This window comes from Neodiprion virginianus, chromosome 1 (assembly GCF_021901495.1).
Source record: "Neodiprion virginianus isolate iyNeoVirg1 chromosome 1, iyNeoVirg1.1, whole genome shotgun sequence".
Classification (NCBI taxonomy): domain Eukaryota; kingdom Metazoa; phylum Arthropoda; class Insecta; order Hymenoptera; family Diprionidae; genus Neodiprion; species Neodiprion virginianus.
Window position 1 is genome coordinate 30,362,101 of NC_060877.1, and position 20,738 is coordinate 30,382,838.

The 20,738-nt window shown below is 37.9% G+C and overlaps 1 protein-coding gene across 3 annotated transcripts; it reads left to right on the plus strand.

The window, feature by feature from the left end:
• The first annotated feature begins 5 nt into the window (after positions 1 to 5).
• LOC124297193 (mitogen-activated protein kinase kinase kinase 7) lies at positions 6 to 10,992 on the plus strand. 3 transcript variants are annotated; one of them, XM_046747957.1, is made up of 9 exons: positions 6 to 224; positions 811 to 1,036; positions 1,576 to 1,693; positions 1,825 to 2,154; positions 2,387 to 2,499; positions 2,711 to 3,117; positions 3,192 to 3,291; positions 6,250 to 6,359; positions 6,525 to 6,686. In XM_046747957.1, exons 1-9 carry the CDS (start codon positions 147 to 149, stop codon positions 6,603 to 6,605), a joined length of 1,563 nt encoding a protein of 520 aa, XP_046603913.1. In that variant the 5' UTR covers positions 6 to 146; the 3' UTR covers positions 6,606 to 6,686. The 3 variants fall into 3 exon arrangements, with proteins under 3 accessions (XP_046603913.1, XP_046603903.1, XP_046603924.1); XM_046747947.1 differs by lacking the exons at positions 6,250 to 6,359; positions 6,525 to 6,686 and adding exons at positions 7,913 to 8,166; positions 8,333 to 10,992 and having other exon boundaries at positions 9 to 224; XM_046747968.1 differs by lacking the exons at positions 6,250 to 6,359; positions 6,525 to 6,686 and adding exons at positions 7,913 to 8,166; positions 8,333 to 10,992 and having other exon boundaries at positions 141 to 243.
• Positions 10,993 to 20,738: the final 9,746 nt, after the last annotated feature.

Sequence of the window (20,738 nt, forward strand, 5' to 3'; positions counted from 1 at the left end):
TCAAAACAACGCAAACACGTCGGTAGAAAGACGAAAAATGGCAAATGGCGAAACAATTTGAATGCCAGTTCAAATAAATATTTGTGAAAAATTTGCGTTAGCTGGGTAAATGCGGCCTGAAAATAATGTGATGCGGACGGTATGTGATGGCGAGCAAGGAAGGAACTGGCCATCAGCAACAGTTTGTTGAAGAAATTAACTACAATGAAATTGAAACACAGGAGGTAATCTTGTGATATCTGTGTAAGAAAATCGCACATTTTCATTATGTTTACCCTCACCAAATTGTCATTTTGTAGCAAATAACTTACCCTTAAATAAATAGCACTCGTAAAATTCCATATCGTATCAATGAACCTCGTATAAAAATCTATTGCGAAAACATAACCTCACAACATCTTCGTCTCCAAAACATTTCGGTCTCTATAAACATACATGAATATTTTTTTCACTCAATTATTTATCTCGATCAATCAACTGAGTCCTGACTGTTAATATGTCCATCCACTTTCGGGCTGTTGCTCACCGTTATTCATCAGTAAACATTATTATCGACGTGCATAGAACTCGCGTTTGTAAAAGAGAGTGAATTGATTTATACAATATCAACGAACAAGCTTTATAGATCAGCTAACGTTAGTTAAAATTAAAACATTTATTTACAAAGAGATATCAGCCATTGCTGTGTAATCAAATTCATCTAATCAGCTTTGATACGCGCCTCATGATTTGTTTAGACATTATATGTCAGCGATCCAACTTCCTTTAACTAATACAGTAAAGTAAAAAAGTAATTGTTTCTGATAACAGATTGTTGGGAAAGGCTCCTTTGGAGTTGTCTGGAAAGGACGATGGAGAGGTCAGTATGTGGCGGTGAAACACATAAACTCTGAGGGAGAGAGGAAGGCATTCACCGTCGAAGTGCGCCAGCTATCCAGAGTAGCACATCCTAATATTGTTAAACTTTATGGTGCATGTACAAAAAATCCAGTTTGTTTAGTTATGGAGTATGCTGAGGGTGGCTCTTTATATAATGGCAAGTAATTGAATATTTATAGTACACTAGTGTTAATTCAAACTAACATCCAGCTAATGATTTGTGAAATATACACATATCCAAAAAAAGACCATGCATCCTAAAAAATGATTTATTTTGTAAATGATAAGTATTATTTCACAAGTATCACATCATGGTATTTTTTTATTTAATCAATTGCGAATAGAGTTGCTTGAAATAATTTTGGTTGTTGACTACAACCCAGTATGTTTAAACAAATGTAGTGGTTTTACTTGATACCTTATCTATGAAATAGGAGTAATGCAGTGCCTGAATATAAAACACCAATGATCTGCAAAATACAGCATACATTACTGAGTTTTCAAATTTCACTTTAAGGCTGCTCTGTCCCATCATTCTAATAATTATACATGAATGATACTTTCTCCGCTTTATTCTTCCATTTACATTCGAGCTGTGTACGTATCTTTTGAGAATTGATACTTTTTCTGCTTTTTTAAAAAAAATTTCTTTACAATACACACATATTTTATAACTATAATGTGTTAATGTTACAGTGTTGCATTGTAATCCACAACCTTACTACACAGCAGGCCATGCAATGAGTTGGGCACTCCAGTGTGCTCGTGGGGTTGCTTATCTTCACAACATGAAGCCAAAACCATTAATTCACAGGTTGGTCAAATATTTAATCATTACATAGCTATGCACATGTTGTTGTGTTTCTAAGAGCCACTCACTTTCAAACATGGACATAATTGAAATTCTATCAGACACTATAACCTTGACTATTGGAAACTTTACAGAGATTTGAAGCCTCCTAATCTTCTTCTCATCCTGGGTGGTCAGACTCTGAAAATCTGTGATTTTGGAACAGCCTGCGATCTGAATACTTACATGACCAATAACAAAGGCTCTGCTGCTTGGATGGCGCCTGAAGTCTTTGAAGGATCGCGGTATACAGAAAAATGTGACGTGTTTAGCTGGGGCGTTATTTTGTGGGAGATTTTATCCCGTAGAAAACCATTCGACGACATTGGTGGTTCTGCATACAGAATTATGTGGGCTGTGCATATTGGGCAGAGGCCTCCGTTGATGGATGGTTGTCCTAAACCGATAGAAGACCTTATGACCCGGTGAGTAAATATTAATTTGTTACAGCATCTTCCTATTTACACTAAGAAAAAATCTTTGAACACAGTTCAATATCTTATGGTACCTTGTGGTACTGTCCAGTCATAAATCCACTTGACATGAACGTGTGTGTTTCATGTAGAGTTCGACTGTTACTCATTATGCCAAAATTTAATCTGTAATTCCTATTTTTCTCTATATTAACTTTCTCTCATTTTTATTTGTTGCTTTTAGGTGTTGGAAAAAAGTTCCAGAAGAGAGACCGTCAATGGATGAAGTTGTTCAAATTATGACCACTCTTTCAGAGTTCTTCAACGGTCAATTGGATCCTGTTGAATATTCTTTAAGTATGTTATAAACCTCCATAGACACTTCTTAAACTAAGATTATCAAAAACGAAAAAAGATGATAAGAACGCACTATGAAAAAATTACGTCTTATGAGGGTTTTTTAGTAGAGAAAACAAATCATTATTATAGTAAATGCTATTTCATACAAAATACAAAATCCAAGTAACCTGTACAGTAAAGAATTTTGCATTTTCATGGTAATTTTCAGGCAGTGAAATGGATGAGGAAGATGGTGCTGATGATACATTAGATATGCCGAGTACCTTAAACTCACAAATCAATGGTTCTGTAAGCAATGGTACAAATCAGACACCAACGCCAACAGACAATCAAGTTATGTCTGACATTCAATTTACACAACCAGAAACCAGCTCGTCACAGTCTCAGGTACCGCAGACTGAATGTAACACAGGGTACCTCACACCTAGGCTGAACCAAGCTGGAACACAGTTCCTTGGACTTCAGAATAATTCTAAGCCCAACTCACAAACTGGCGGTAAAACAGATCTCACGCCACAAAGACCTCCTAGAGGTATACCTGTGACTCAACGAACCAGACTATCACCATCAGTTTTAAACGACTATACTTCGCCGATACAGATAGAGTGTAATCCAGTAAGTAGTCGCGATATGTGGGTTTACTTGTCAAATTTGTTGATTCTTATTTATTTTATGATGCCTATTTTCAGAATTCTTGGGATTTAACCACCTCCGATGACTCTTCATGGGAGATACGTAACATGGCGGGATTGGACAAAATGGTTCCAAAGACACATAAAACTCCTCAAGGTAAGAAGTTCAGAATTTTTTTACTATTCTACATTTATTCCATTTGAAATCATATGAGTTTGGCAAATATCGTATTTCATATTTACTAGAGTGAGCTTCTGAACTTGACCCACTTTGTTTTATCCACTGAATTTTCATCAAATGCCTAAGTTAAATCATTTAGCAGCAAAAGATACCTTATTATTCTGAAGATACATGGATCGTTTTGATTTCGATGTAACAACAAAAACTCATGTACGATTTATACAAAGGTATACATTCAAAGGTATACTTGGAAAATAATATAGTAGAATAAGAAATTAGCTCATATTCAAAGTTAGAGTGATATCACAGAGCTGGTAGTCAGTCACTTTTTTTAAAGGAGTCAAGTTTTTCCAGAAATGGTCTCTTAAGTCACTTTTTCGGTCGTAATTAAGTTTCGTGCATGAACAATTTCGTTCCAACATTTTGATCTCACGCAATATCCACTAGATAAGCCGAATTATTATGAACAATTGCCCGAAACAATAATAATTATTTATTAGCTACTGATTCCATGCCATATATTCCATCTACACATTAATTATAAAGCACTAAAAAATAATTGTTTATTGAATAATGAGAAAATTCGATACAAAAGTGTATATCGATTAAATTATAGAGTGAAGAATCTTTTCCTAAATCACCTAAAGTTAGATTTCTCACATTGACATTAAGATAAACTGAATTTGCGTCATTTAAAATGTACCTTAAATACCAAACGACAAAATCCTAGAATACCCAGATACCATAATATATTGTGAATCATAAACAGTTTTATTAAATCCAATAACTGCACAAATTTTTTATCTTTGATCTCTTTATGGCGGGATCTTTTCACAGTACAATCTGGAACAGATGTATTTACACAATCAACTATTTATTTAAAAACTTTTTCTGATTCACTCCATTCTACAGCTATATAGAAAATTTTGGCTCCACTCGAAAGTATAATAAAAATCAGAGAATTTTGACCGTGACAAAAGGACTCTTTCTATCGTAGAGTCTGAAAGTCCATGAAGATTTTTAAACTATCCGGTCTCTGGACACTTTGGTCATTAGTGTGAGAAATTGGTATGTGGTTTGAAAAAATAATTCGGTTACATATCCCTGACATAAAAGCCCATGGCGTGACTCAACGCAAAGATACAAACATAAATAGCCAGAATACAGGGCAAGCATTAAGTAAGGATAAAACAGAAGCTGGTCCCCAGATGTCTGGCCTCTAAGACACCCCGTGTACGTGTGCTGAGACTGCATCTGTGCGCGTGTGAAAGCCTAACAGATGTGTCATAGAGCCTGAAAGCTTGGTAGCTTAGTCTACTGCGCAGATACTTAGATCTTGGAATACGAATTAAGTTCGTACTCTACTTTTCATTCTAAAAGAACTCTTAACTATCAACTGCAATTAGTGCATAGTAAGACCGAGAGATAATTTTTGCTAGTGCATTGTTAATATTTATTTTACTACACTTTATCCTTACAAAAACATTTTTAAATTTACATTATCTTAGGCAAGCAGAATAAGTTAAAAGACATCCGTCAGTAATTATTTGTAATCACATTATAATAACAAGGAACTCAAACTTAAAACAAGCCTAGTCAAGATTGACACTGACTATTTTTTACTTGATTAGCTTACTCTAAATGGCTATTCAAAATAATGTTATTGCTGAGAATATCAGTTGCGAGTCATACTCTTCATACTTGCACTTGTAGCCTGTACAACGTCAGGGGTATATAGTGGGGAGATGAGGGGTGAACGACACCGAGACAATGCCGCAACAAGTAACTGAAATAAACTGACCATGTACTTCGTTGTCATCGGCTCTATAAACTAATAAACTATGAAGTACACAAAGCTACACGATGTAGAGATAATCGGAATGACGCGAATTTATGCATAACTCTGCAACTCATTTGAACAACAAGATATCGTTATGTGGTATTACTCAGGAAAAAAGTTTGAATTTTATAAACAGAAAATTGAATACTCCAAATTTTAATTCAGTTTCCCATTAATGAAAATGATGTATCTGTTCGTTTATTCTACCATGCTGTACATACTGGTGACACCAAACTGTCTGCCAACACAAGCCCCCTAATAAGAGTACGTCCCGCACTATTCATAGCTGCAATCAGATCACCGGTCCCCGTCAGGTTTTTTCAATTAAATTCACCTTCGTTCGATGAAAATTTATTTTGTTGAATGTCTCCTTTCATAATTATGCTAATGTCAAATTCTATCAGATTCCACCTGTATGTTGTAGTGTACTTTCAGATTGTTTGACATTTTCAAAGCCTAGAACAAGCTGATGTAGTAATTAAGAGAAAAAAAAAATTCACCCTAATGTAATGACAAATGTGATTGACAAAGGAAATCTTAAGTAATATAGGTCTCCCGCCACGTGTGTAACCACATACAAGCAAGTGTGTGAGCATGAAGTATATTTTAGGCTCAGAATACCAAGGCATGTTGACTCATCTAAAATACACTCTTGCTGAGTCTCATGTATATAGTACAGATGCATATATATATATATATATATATATATATATATATGAGTGTGGGTGTTTATGTGTGTATATGTGTATATATAGACGATACACGCTGTCAAGTGTCAACTAAATGACTTCCCTGTTCTGCAAGATAAATCCCGTGGGATGAATTCATGCCACATTGTAATTTTCTGAATTTTTTTATGTTCTTGTTGCTCACAAAGCTTAGATTAACGTTGAAAGTACTGCAGCACATTTGCCTTAGTAATATTTCTACATGCCATAACAAAATGCACTGAATTCATTTTATCTGACGATCAATAGCCACCACTTTTCGCAAAATTGTAAGACTTTCTTATACATATAGCGATTCAAGAGTTATGTAAAATAAAAGTAGAAGATGCTAACCCTTGTTGCTGAAACATACTTTTATTTTTATAGCCCAACGCCTTCATGACTATTTTTTCCGAATCTTCAAGCAGCTGTTGTACATAATCAATTGCGATACATCAGAAGAAGACCTATCTTTATACCTTTTTGCAAAAAATTCGGTAATAAGTTTTTTACAATCCGCTATCATTATTCCAGTATTTATCAATAAAGAATCATCTTGATTTCTTAACGACTTCTATAAATTTTGTGCTTGCTTGATTTGAATTTAATGCAGCTGTTTTTTAGTTAGTAAAACTACACAGTAGTAGATTCGTGCTTCACAGGAATACACTTCTGAGACGAACGCAACGCATTACCTAATTTTGCAGTATTATTGGAAAATCCGACGCATTAAATCTGCATAAAAGTCAGGGATTCAGAGGACTTTATAATGCTGACCGCCAGTTGACTCCTTGCCAATATTACTTACATGAGATTAATATGGACGTCTCAATAAACACTGCTCATTGAAATTAATCAGATTGGTTTTTTCTTTTCTGTATTTTTTTAACTGTTCAATGGGTTCATTTTATAAATTACGAAAATTATTTTCCGATTCCTTTCTATGCTCGATATATATACTAATAAAAGTTGAAATAATTAATATCCTTGTATCAAAGTGTCACAACAATCAAGTCAATCAAGTCACGCTTGAGTATAATAGGAAAATAAAAAATATGCCAATTATTGCGCACTAGAATTCTAAAAAAACAATGAAGTTTTGGAAAAGATTCACATTCGCATAGTAAATTAAGTAACAAACTAATAAAAAAGAATTCATTTTACCGCAAGTAGCGAGAAAAGTAACAAAAATGACCAAAGAGATCAGAAATTCTTGGGGATGAATCAAAGCACGAATGTTTTGTTCTTGGCTCATGCTTCACCAACCCTACTCCTAAGAAGAAGGCCAGAGGGGGGCAGCATTTAGCAGGTGTGGCTGAGTCAGCCTCCCCGATATAGCTACTCATTTGTTTAGTAGCGACCGAACTGCCTGCGGAGGAACACCTCCCAAGGATAATCTTAGAGCACAGTCTCTGTAAACATGTGGCTTTCCTAACGTTTTCATGAAGTATATTCATTTGAAAAGATATGGAAGTTATAATCCTCGTATGAGCATATTTTAAATTCTTTTTTATCCTAATGTGAATTCAAAACTTATTTGCAAAAATTAAGAAAAAATTGATCTTGAGCACACGTTCTTAAGGAAGATGCAATTCTGAATTTCAATCTTTAATTGTGATATTGGATTATGCTGCAACGAAAAGCAGTGTTAACGCGAAATTATTAATTTACGAAATCGAGCACTGATTATTGTGCACTGCTCAATATGTGTGATGAATTACCCAATATCGTTAGCACAGAGACCCTCAAGTGTTGCTGGGTACTATTACGTTAGTATTCAAATGTTATTAATAAATATTGTTTAGAAGTTGAACTAACTATTAGCGAATGACGACTACATGGATTCTGGATTATTGAAAGCATAATTGAAGCTTAATTACCATAGTAGATGATGCATCTTGTTAGAGTTGGGACTATGATCTTTTTTAAACCACTCATCGTTAGTTGATACGTTCACAGAAGATTTCCATGAAAACGGCATGTTGTCACTGAATTCCGTTGGACGAAATTACCTTAAGATGAAACGTAATTGAGGATTATTACATTTTAGGAAGCAGCACAACGAGTGAAGATTTGGAAAACGTCTATCGGCTGCTGGATGCAGAATTGAGGCCACTCACTCCGGATTATACGTGTCAACAATCTCGGGAGATCTTTGAGGAACATAAGCAACTTGCTCAAGAGTATCTCAAGGTGCAAACAGAAATTGCGCTTTTAGGTCAGCACAAAAATGAGATGCTTAAAAACCTCAGCGTTGATAGTCTACGACAACAACAAGAACTCCGTAAGCTGGAAGATGAGAAAGTGAGTACTTCTTAATTTTATTTAATATATTGATTTTACTACCATTATATTCATTGCTGCCATTATATTTTTAATTTTTATTCGTTTTATAATTTCTAACGAGATTTATTTATGCAGCTGTTCTTGACCAATACTAATATATTTGTAAAATTTTGCTTCGTAATAGGAATCCTTGGTAAAACTATACTGGAATTTGAAGAGACAGTTAGAAATCATGAAAGGCCAACGAGGTGGCGGCTCAGGAGGTGCGCCTGTAGCCATGGGGTCTACAGTATCTGGAGAAGATGGTTGGGTAGTCGTTCCATGCCAAGACCCCTCCAGGCTCTCTTGAATGTGCATTCTTGGAAAGGTGCACCAAGGTCTTCGTATTGATGAAATATGTTATTAAATACATAGTTTTATCGTTATTTAAGATCACTCAGAATAATCCTTCAATGTATATCGGAGTTAAAGAAACGACGACTGAATTAGGCAAGGGGCTGAACGATGATCTCTCGTTTCTTCAAACATGTGTTATTCAGTATGCTTATAATAATAGAAACCAGGAATGGTTGTTTTGTACAGAAGACTAGTACAGCGTTGCTAAACTTCGAAAGACATTCAACATGGGGTACAGAGCGCCCACATAAGTCCAGCGAATGAGTTAATGTTCAGAGATATCGGAAAATCAAATAAATATTTTCTAGTAGTAATTTATCAAGTGTTACAATGAGCAGATATACATCGAAAACGATCTGCAACGTAACTTGTCCGAATTGAAAATAAATTTTTATTCATTTACCCAAATGGTATCAGGTGTATCAAACTTCGAATTATATTTTCACCACCTCTTTCAATATCTTACATATGTTTTGTATAGGAGGTACACAAATTTGTCCTGATAAGATTGACAGCAATATTTATCAAGTAATATCCTTAAGATATAAAAAATCATACACATCTCAGTTGAAAAGATCACATTTAGAACCAAAGTTGGTGAAAAAATATAATGTAAGGAAAAAATGTATCATACAAAATAGAAATTCCTAAGCGTCGTATGGAAAACAACTTATGAGTAGTGATGAACGTTTATTAGTAGTGATACATTCTTCATATTATGTCTTCTAGTTATATATTTATACAAATTTGATACACTGATTTGAACATAATTATTAATGATTTTAACCAGCGCTTAAGAATTGAATCAAATAGAATTTAAATTGTCATAGTTAATATACATACCTACGCGCGCGTACATACACACGCACACACAAAATCATATGTTTTCAAGATGAAATTTCGGATACGTTGTAAAAATTTCATTTGAAATATACAGTTGACAAAAATACTTAGACTGTGTTTGGAATGAGGTATAGAAGAGGCGTTGACGAGGTTACTGAACTGTACTTACTACGCCATTGAATCACTTCCACGACATTTTGCTGCGAGTTTGGACTACTTTTAAACTCTGAAATTAATACTATTCAGCTGTAACATGAACAAATCTGTTCTCAAATCGAATAAATTTATGTTAATAGTATCTCCTATAAATCATGGAACTTATCAAAATTATTGTTAATCATAGGTAGCGAATGTTTTGAGATTGTGATTCAAGTTTGTCCATCGATATTTCTTATCTGCGCAAATTGCAAACATTTCATGCACAGCCAGTATATTTAAGTTTTAAGAAAAAATAAATAACAGGATACTTTAAACCGTTCTGTGCTTTAGTATTGTTAAATTTTTAAACTGAAGTAACATACATATAATATTCTAGTCGAATGTTGTAAATAATCGAAGATATTGTTCTATCATATTCCCATACTTTTTAGATATTATAAAGTACCTAAAGTGCTGGGCGGTGAACGTGTGTTAGTGTAAAAGACTGTAAATCACGTGTACATACTCGGTAGTCCCTCTTCTTATTAACTTGATACAAGTAAATCTGATAACTTATGCCGATAGTCAAAATATTTTATCGCATATGTGATATATGTTATACCTTAAACTGAACACATTTCCGTATGTTATGTAACTTATTGATAAATAGTAATCAATACGCTTCACAGGGCTGTGTATCAAAACTTGATGTAAAGGAAGAGCTATAAAGTTTAAGACTTTTCCCCTTGCTTTCATTTTTACAACAGCATCAGCTTTAGTATCTTTTGTCTCTACAAGTTGCAGACTGTTTTGGAAATTTTCGAATGCTCTACAAACGGCGAATTGACAATAAATGCATATTTTTTTGTACGCCCAATCATCACTAGAACTTAACGAATCATAGGAAAGTGAGAAGAGTGGCTACATCATTTTTTGCGTACTAGAACTGAATCTGCACATTAGATCAGATAATTGGTAATGCTGAAACCGACAGTGCTTTCATATTGATCCATACTCAGCTAATTGTTTGCATACATTTATGAGATTGAGTGTGATAGAATGACGTGCAGATATCTGTCAACCTTTTACTTTTGCAATAGATAAATCGGTAGAAAATATCAAAACGATTTGAATAACTATGAAAGGTAAACATTACCGTTGAGCAGCTAATCGCAGGGTGTGATACCGAAGATTACAGCCTAGAAGCAAAGCTTGTAGACATATTCTAGCAATTGACGAAACTACTTACCGCATAAGATATGGCGCATTGTTAGAAGAGTACCTAATTATGGGTATTTGAGTATACTATTTTTGTTGCTAAATTAAAACATTTCCCCTCCACATTGCGAGGAGCAAAAAAATTGAAATACTTGTAACTACCTATTTATAATCAGTTATTTTCTTAGTAGAAAAGATGCATTTCATGTACTATTGTGATGTATAATTTATAAAAACACAGTTTACATATCGATGTTCACTCGATACAACTCCCCCATTCCCTATTGCTTTGAATAATCTGACACCAAAACGACCAGAAAATATCACGGTGGCATCAGACTGGAAAACACGAGAATTATCACGCAATTTCGTCAATCAGGAAAAATCATAAAATTACGTTGTGCCGCTAGGAAAAATATATTTTATTCCCGACTCAACTGTGATGCTGAAAAATGAACCAAAGGTAGCATACGAAGAGGACAATCCCGCTTATAATTATTTCCCGCAAGTTACGTGGTTGCCACTTTTCGAGTTAATAATGTGGATATAATTAAGTCGGGAATAAAGTCCTTTATGTAACGCGGAAAGAAAGCCGACAGCATTCTATTCGGATTGCGTGCATTCGATTCCTCTCGCAAAATTACGTCAGTATAGTGTCATCATCCAAAATCATCAAAACTTTCACCAGGCAAGGGCTAAATGATGATATCTCGATTCTTCAAATATGTGTTATTTGTTATGTTGATAATAATAGAAGCCAGGAATGGGTTTTTGTACACAAGTGTAGTAATGTACGTTGGCTAAACTTCAGAATACATTCAACATGGGGTGCAGTGTGCTCAAATAAGTCCAGGTAATAAGTTAGTGTACAAAGATTGCGTTCCTGAGGGTCCAATTAGTCTAGAAAGGGTCATAAAAATCAATTTTGAGACTAAAAATTGCTCGGTCAAAAAAGTAAGGCCAATGGGATAAAAAGCAGAAAAATGACGAAAGAGGTCTTTCGTTTTTCGGCCGCAACTTATTCGGACTGCGCGCAATCAATTCCGCTCCGAAAATGACGTCATATGGTGCATCAAACAATTGATTCCAGTATCATCCAGCATGGTCAAATTTTCAGTAAATATTCAATGGAGCTATCATTGCTTTTTACGTGATTTTCGAAGCAAGAAGTATTTATTTCAGAATACATTCGAACAACTTTTCTGAGACTAATTCGACCTCACGGATTCTAAAAACGGCGTTTGAATCATCGTGGGACCAATAACTGAGACAATACGATATAATTTCGAAAAATTCGTTTATTTATTTCTTTTAAACCAGGTTACATAAAATAGTAAAAATACAATCTCACACATAATTTGAAATATACTTACTTACTACGACAATGACTATCTGACGTAATATTATTCATATTCTGCTTAAGATAAAATGCGATGCACTGCTATTTTTTGTTATAATCAGAATTATAATGTAAAGCTTATTCATAAACTTCTTCCTCTCGTTGAATCTTTACTTTCGTACTATCCGGCATCTTGTTGAGTTACCACACAGTGACACCCGGTCACTTGTACTAGCATTAGGGCACGTTGAATCAACAGCTGACACTTGGTTGCTGTGAATTTGTGACTTTTTTCCTCACCTACTTGAAAACTGCGTTCAAGTTTCATGTGTTTGGACTGTACCTCTTAATCTGTTGCTAGCAGCGTACTGGGACTGCGCCCAATCGACTTTTCTCGCGATATTACGTCGGAATAGTGCACGAAAGAAATTATTCCAGCACTTTTCAAAACCGCGAAAATTTTCGCCAAAAACACAAAGGTTTACCTTTTTTTCGGCCGAGAAATTTTAGGTCTCAGATTCGATTTGAATGACACTTTCCTGACTAATTGGACCCCAAGAAACTCAGAAAACGCAGCAGAAGCAACGTAGGACCAACAGCAGAGACATGACGACGAAAAGAGCACCAATCAAAAAATGTTGAAACCACAGGTTCTTGTTTTTTGGCTTTATCTTTTGATCCGTTGCTCGCAGCGTATTGGGACTGCGCCCAATCGACTTCGCTCGCAAAATTACGTCGGAAAAGAGCACGAAAGAATTTATTCCAGCACTTCTCGAAACCGACAAAATTTTCGCTAAAAATACAAAGGGGTTAGCCTTACCGTTTTTCCGGCCGAAAAATTTTAGGTCTCAGATTCGATTTGAATGACACTTTCCTGACTAATTGGACCCCAAGAAACTCAGGAAACGCTGCAAAAGCGACGTAGGACCAACAGCAGAGACATGACGACGAAAAGAGCACCAGTCAAAAAATGTTGAAACCACAGGTTCTTGTTTTTTGGCTTTATCTTTTGATCCGTTGATCGCAGCGTATTGGGACTGCACCCAATCGATTTCTCTCGCGAAATTACGTCGGAATAGTGCTACAATTAATCAATTCCAGCACTTTTGAGAATCGCGAAAATTTTCGCCAAAAATGGAAAGGGCAAAAAACTTTTGGTCTCAGATTCGATTTGAATGATCCTGATCTGACCAATTGGACCCTCGGGAACTCAGAAATCGCAGCGAAAAGAGCGTAGGACCAACAGGAGAGAAATGGCGAGCGAAAAAGCACCTGCTGAAAAATGTCGAAAATTCGGGTTCTAGTTTTTTAGCCGTAACTTTTGATGCGTTGATCGCAGCGTATTGGGACTGCGCCCTATCGATTTCTCTCGCAAAATTACGTCGGAATAGTGCCACAATTAATCAATTCCAGCACTTTCGGAAATCGCGAAAATTTTCGCTGAAAATGGAAAGGGGTTAGCCTTACTTTTTTTTTGGGCAAAAAACTTTTGGTGTCAGATTCGATTTGAATGTAGCTTATCTGACTAATTGGACCCTCAGGAACTCAGAAATCGCAGCGAAAAGAGCGTAGGACCAACAGGAGAGAAATGGCGCGCGAAAAAGCACCTGCTGAGAAATGTCGAAAATTCGGGTTCTAGTTTTTTGGCCGTAACTTTTGATGCGTTGATCGCAGCGTATTGGGACTGCGCCCAATCGATTTCTCTCGCAAAATTACGTCGAAATAGTGCCACATTTAATCAATTCCAGCACTTTCGGAAATCGCGAAAATTTTCGCTAAAAATGGAAAGGGGTTAGCCTTACTTTTTTTTTGGGCAAAAAACTTTTGGTCTCAGATTCGATTTGAATGACCCTTATCTGACCAATTGGACCCTCAGGAACTCAGAAATCGCAGCGAAAGGAGCGTAGGACCAACAGGAGAGAAATGGCGAGCGAAAAAGCACCTGCTGAAAAATGTCGAAAATTCGGGTTCTAGTTTTTTGGCCGTAACTTTTGATGCGTTGATCGCAGAGTATTGGGACTGCGCCCAATCGATTTCTCTCGCAAAATTACGTCGGAATAGTGCCACAATTAATCAATTCCAGCACTTTTGAGAATCGCGAAAATTTTCGCTAAAAATGGAAAGGGGTTAGCCTTACTTTTTTTTTGGGCAAAAAACTTTTGGTCTCAGATTCGATTTGAATGACCCTTATCTGACCAATTGGACCCTTAGGAACTCAGAAATCGCAGCGAAAAGAGCGTAGGACCAACAGGAAAGAAATGGCGAGCGAAAAAGCACCCGCTGAAAAATGTCGAAAATTTGGGTTCTAGTTTTTTGGCCGTAACTTTTGATGCGTTGATCGCAGCGTATTGGGACTGCGCCCAATCGATTTCTCTCGCAAAATTACGTCGGAATAGTGCCACAATTAATCAATTCCAGCACTTTCGAAAATCGCGAAAATTTTCGTCAAAAATGGAAAGGGGTTAGCCTTACTTTTTTTTTGGGCAAAAAACTTCCGGTCTCAGATTCGATCTGAATGACCCTCACCTGACTAATTGGACCCTCAGGAACTCAGAAAACGCAGCAAACAGAGCGTTGGACCAACAGCAGAGAAATGGCGAGCGAAAAAGCACCTGCTGAAAAATGTCGAAAATTCGGGTTCTAGTTTTTTGGCCGTAACTTTTGATGCGTTGATCGCAGCGTATTGGGACTGCGCCCAATCGATTTCCCTCGCAAAATTACGTCGGAATAGTGCCACAATTAATCAATTCCAGCACTTTTGAGAATCGCGAAAATTTTCGCCAAAAATGGAAAGGGGTTAGCCTTACTTTTTTTTTGGGCAAAAAACTTTTGGTGTCAGATTCGATTTGAATGTAGCTTATCTGACTAATTGGACCCTCAGGAACTCAGAAATCGCAGCGAAAAGAGCGTAGGACCAACAGGAGAGAAATGGCGCGCGAAAAAGCACCTGCTGAGAAATGTCGAAAATTCGGGTTCTAGTTTTTTGGCCGTAACTTTTGATGCGTTGATCGCAGCGTATTGGGACTGCGCCCAATCGATTTCTCTCGCAAAATTACGTCGAAATAGTGCCACATTTAATCAATTCCAGCACTTTCGGAAATCGCGAAAATTTTCGCTAAAAATGGAAAGGGGTTAGCCTTACTTTTTTTTTGGGCAAAAAACTTTTGGTCTCAGATTCGATTTGAATGACCCTTATCTGACCAATTGGACCCTCAGGAACTCAGAAATCGCAGCGAAAGGAGCGTAGGACCAACAGGAGAGAAATGGCGAGCGAAAAAGCACCTGCTGAAAAATGTCGAAAATTCGGGTTCTAGTTTTTTGGCCGTAACTTTTGATGCGTTGATCGCAGAGTATTGGGACTGCGCCCAATCGATTTCTCTCGCAAAATTACGTCGGAATAGTGCCACAATTAATCAATTCCAGCACTTTCGGAAATCGCGAAAATTTTCGCTAAAAATGGAAAGGGGTTAGCCTTACTTTTTTTTTGGGCAAAAAACTTTTGGTCTCAGATTCGATTTGAATGACCCTTATCTGACCAATTGGACCCTCAGGAACTCAGAAATCGCAGCGAAAAGAGCGTAGGACCAACAGGGGAGAAATGGCGAGCGAAAAAGCAGCTGCTGAAAAATGTCGAAAATTCGGGTTCTAGTTTTTTGGCCGTAACTTTTGATGCGTTGATCGCAGCGTATTGGGACTGTGCCCAATCGATTTCTCTCGCAAAATTACGTCGGAATAGTGCCACAATTAATCTATTACAGCACTTTTGAAAATCGCGAAAATTTTCGTCAAAAATGGAAAGGGGTTAGCCTTACTTTTTTTTGGGGCAAAAAACTTCCGGTCTCAGATTCGATTTGAATGACCCTCGCCTGACTAATTGGACCCTCAGGAACTCAGAAATCGCAGCGAAAAGAGCGTAGGACCAACAGGAGAGAAATGGCGAGCGAAAAAGCACCTGCTGAAAAATGTCGAAAATTCGGGTTCTAGTTTTTTGGCCGTAACTTTTGATGCGTTGATCGCAGCGTATTGGGACTGCGCCCAATCGATTTCTCTCGCAAAATTACGTCGAAATAGTGCCACAATTAATCAATTCCAGCACTTTCGGAAATCGCGAAAATTTTCGCTAAAAATGGAAAGGGGTTAGCCTTACTTTTTTTTTTGGCAAAAAACTTTTGGTCTCAGATTCGATTTGAATGACCCTTATCTGACCAATTGGACCCTCAGGAACTCAGAAATCGCAGCGAAAAGAGCGTAGGACCAACAGGAGAGAAATGGCGAGCGAAAAAGCAGCTGCTGAAAAATGTCGAAAATTCGGGTTCTAGTTTTTTGGCCGTAACTTTTGATGCGTTGATCGCAGCGTATTGGGACTGTGCCCAATCGATTTCTCTCGCTAAATTACGTCGGAATAGTGCCACAATTAATCTATTACAGCACTTTTGAAAATCGCGAAAATTTTCGTCAAAAATGGAAAGGGGTTAGCCTTACTTTTTTTTTGGGCAAAAAACTTCCGGTCTCAGATTCGATTTGAATGACCCTCGCCTGACTAATTGGACCCTCAGGAACTCAGAAAACGCAGCAAACAGAGCGTTGGACCAACAGCAGAGAAATGGCGCGCGAAAAAGCACCTGCTGAGAAATGTCGAAAATTCGGGTTCTAGTTTTTTGGCCGTAACTTTTGATGCGTTGATCGCAGCGTATTGTGACTGCGCCCATTCGATTACTCTCGCAAAATTACGTCGGAATAATGCCACAATTAATCTATCACAGCACTTTTGAAAATCGCGAAAATTTTCGTCAAAAATGGAAAGGGGTTAGCCTTACTTTTTTTTTGGGCAAAAAACTTCCGGTCTCAGATTCGATCTGAATGACCCTCACCTGACTAATTGGACCCTCAGGAACTCAGAAAACGCAGCAAACAGAGCGTTGGACCAACAGCAGAGAAATGGCGAGCGAAAAAGCACCTGCTGAAAAATGTCGAAAATTCGGGTTCTAGTTTTTTGGCCGTAACTTTTGATGCGTTGATCGCAGCGTATTGGGACTGCGCCCAATCGATTTCCCTCGCAAAATCACTTTGGAATAGTGCCACAATTAATCAATTCCAGCACTTTCGGAAATCGCGAAAATTTTCGCTGAAAATGGAAAGGGGTTAGCCTTACTTTTTTTTTGGGCAAAAAACTTTTGGTCTCAGATTCGATTTGAATGACCCTTATCTGACCAATTGGACCCTCAGGAACTCAGAAATCGCAGCGAAAAGAGCGTAGGACCAACAGGAGAGAAATGGCGAGCGAAAAAGCACCTGCTGAAAAATGTCGAAAATTCGGGTTCTAGTTTTTTGGCCGTAACTTTTGATGCGTTGATCGCAGCGTATTGGGACTGCGCCCTATCGATTTCTCTCGCAAAATTACGTCGGAATAGTGCCACAATTAATCAATTCCAGCACTTTTGAGAATCGCGAAAATTTTCGCTAAAAATGGAAAGGGGTTAGCCTTACTTTTTTTTTGGGCAAAAAACTTTTGGTCTCAGATTCGATTTGAATGTAGCTTATCTGACTAATTGGACCCTCAGGAACTCAGAAATCGCAGCGAAAGGAGCGTAGGACCAACAGGAGAGAAATGGCGAGCCAAAAAGCACCTGCTGAAAAATGTCGAAAATTCGGGTTCTAGTTTTTTGGCCGTAACTTTTGATGCGTTGATCGCAGAGTATTGGGACTGCGCCCAATCGATTTCTCTCGCAAAATTACGTCGGAATAGTGCCACAATTAATCAATTCCAGCACTTTTGAGAATCGCGAAAATTTTCGCTAAAAATGGAAAGGGGTTAGCCTTACTTTTTTTTTGGGCAAAAAACTTTTGGTCTCAGATTCGATTTGAATGACCCTTATCTGACCAATTGGACCCTTAGGAACTCAGAAATCGCAGCGAAAAGAGCGTAGGACCAACAGGAAAGAAATGGCGAGCGAAAAAGCACCCGCTGAAAAATGTCGAAAATTTGGGTTCCAGTTTTTTGGCCGTAACTTTTGATGCGTTGATCGCAGCGTATTGGGACTGCGCCCAATCGATTTCTCTCGCAAAATTACGTCGGAATAGTGCCACAATTAATCAATTCCAGCACTTTTGAGAATCGCGAAAATTTTCGCCAAAAATGGAAAGGGGTTAGCCCTACTTTTTTTTTGGGCAAAAAACTTTTGGTCTCAGATTTGATTTGAATGTAGCTTATCTGACTAATTGGACCCTCAGGAACTCAGAAATCGCAGCGAAAAGAGCGTAGGACCAACAGGAGAGAAATGGCGAGCGAAAAAGCACCTGCTGAAAAATGTCGAAAATTCGGGTTCTAGTTTTTTGGCCGTAACTTTTGATGCGTTGATCGCAGCGTATTGGGACTGCGCCCAATCGATTTCACTCGCAAAATCACTTTGGAATAGTGCCACAATTAATCAATTCCAGCACTTTCGGAAATCGCGAAAATTTTCGCTGAAAATGGAAAGGGGTTAGCCTTACTTTTTTTTTTGGCAAAAAACTTTTGGTCTCAGATTCGATTTGAATGTAGCTTATCTGACTAATTGGACCCTCAGGAACTCAGAAATCGCAGCGAAAGGAGCGTAGGACCAACAGGAGAGAAATGGCGAGCGAAAAAGCACCTGCTGAAAAATGTCGAAAATTCGGGTTCTAGTTTTTTGGCCGTAACTTTTGATGCGTTGATCGCAGAGTATTGGGACTGCGCCCAATCGATTTCTCTCGCAAAATTACGTCGGAATAGTGCCACAATTAATCAATTCCAGCACTTTTGAGAATCGCGAAAATTTTCGCCAAAAATGGAAAGGGGTTAGCCCTACTTTTTTTTTGGGCAAAAAACTTTTGGTCTCAGATTTGATTTGAATGTAGCTTATCTGACTAATTGGACCCTCAGGAACTCAGAAATCGCAGCGAAAAGAGCGTAGGACCAACAGGAGAGAAATGGCGAGCGAAAAAGCACCTGCTGAAAAATGTCGAAAATTCGGGTTCTAGTTTTTTGGCCGTAACTTTTGATGCGTTGATCGCAGCGTATTGGGACTGCGCCCAATCGATTTCACTCGCAAAATCACTTTGGAATAGTGCCACAATTAATCAATTCCAGCACTTTCGGAAATCGCGAAAATTTTCGCTGAAAATGGAAAGGGGTTAGCCTTACTTTTTTTTTGGGCAAAAAACTTTTGGTCTCAGATTCGATTTGAATGACCCTTATCTGACCAATTGGACCCTCAGGAACTCAGAAATCGCAGCGAAAAGAGCGTAGGACCAACAGGAGAGAAATGGCGAGCGAAAAAGCACCTGCTGAAAAATGTCGAAAATTCGGGTTCTAGTTTTTTGGCCGTAACTTTTGATGCGTTGATCGCAGCGTATTGGGACTGCGCCCTATCGATTTCTCTCGCAAAATTACGTCGGAATAGTGCCACAATTAATCAATTCCAGCACTTTTGAGAATCGCGAAAATTTTCGCTAAAAATGGAAAGGGGTTAGCCTTACTTTTTTTTTGGGCAAAAAACTTTTGGTCTCAGATTCGATTTGAATGTAGCTTATCTGACTAATAGGACCCTCAGGAACTCAGAAATCGCAGCGAAAGGAGCGTAGGACCAACAGGAGAGAAATGGCGAGCGAAAAAGCACCTGCTGAAAAATGTCGAAAATTCGGGTTCTAGTTTTTTGGCCGTAACTTTTGATGCGTTGATCGCAGAGTATTGGGACTGCGCCCAATCGATTTCTCTCGCAAAATTACGTCGGAATAGTGCCACAATTAATCAATTCCAGCACTTTTGAGAATCGCGAAAATTTTCGCTAAAAATGGAAAGGGGTTAGCCTTACTTTTTTTTTGGGCAAAAAACTTTTGGTCTCAGATTCGATTTGAATGACCCTTATCTGACCGATTGGACCCTTAGGAACTCAGAAATCGCAGCGAAAAGAGCGTAGGACCAACAGGAAAGAAATGGCGAGCGAAAAAGCACCCGCTGAAAAATGTCGAAAATTTGGGTTCTAGTTTTTTGGCCGTAACTTTTGATGCGTTGATCGCAGCGTATTGGGACTGCGCCCAATCGATTTCTCTCGCAAAATTACGTCGGAATAGTGCCACAATTAATCAATTCCAGCACTTTCGAAAATCGCGAAAATTTTCGTCAAAAATGGAAAGGGGTTAGCCTTACTTTTTTTTTGGGCAAAAAACTTCCGGTCTCTGATTCGATCTGAATGACCCTCACCTGACTAATTGGACCCTCAGGAACTCAGAAAACGCAGCAAACAGAGCGTTGGACCAACAGCAGAGAAATGGCGAGCGAAAAAGCACCTGCTGAAAAATGTCGAAAATTCGGGTTCTAGTTTTTTGGCCGTAACTTTTGATGCGTTGATCGCAGCGTATTGGGACTGCGCCCAATCGATTTCCCTCGCAAAATTACGTCGGAATAGTGCCACAATTAATCAATTCCAGCACTTTTGAGAATCGCGAAAATTTTCGCCAAAAATGGAAAGGGGTTAGCCTTACTTTTTTTTTGGGCAAAAAACTTTTGGTCTCAGATTTGATTTGAATGTAGCTTATCTGACTAATTGGACCCTCAGGAACTCAGAAATCGCAGCGAAAAGAGCGTAGGACCAACAGGAGAGAAATGGCGAGCGAAAAAGCACCTGCTGAAAAATGT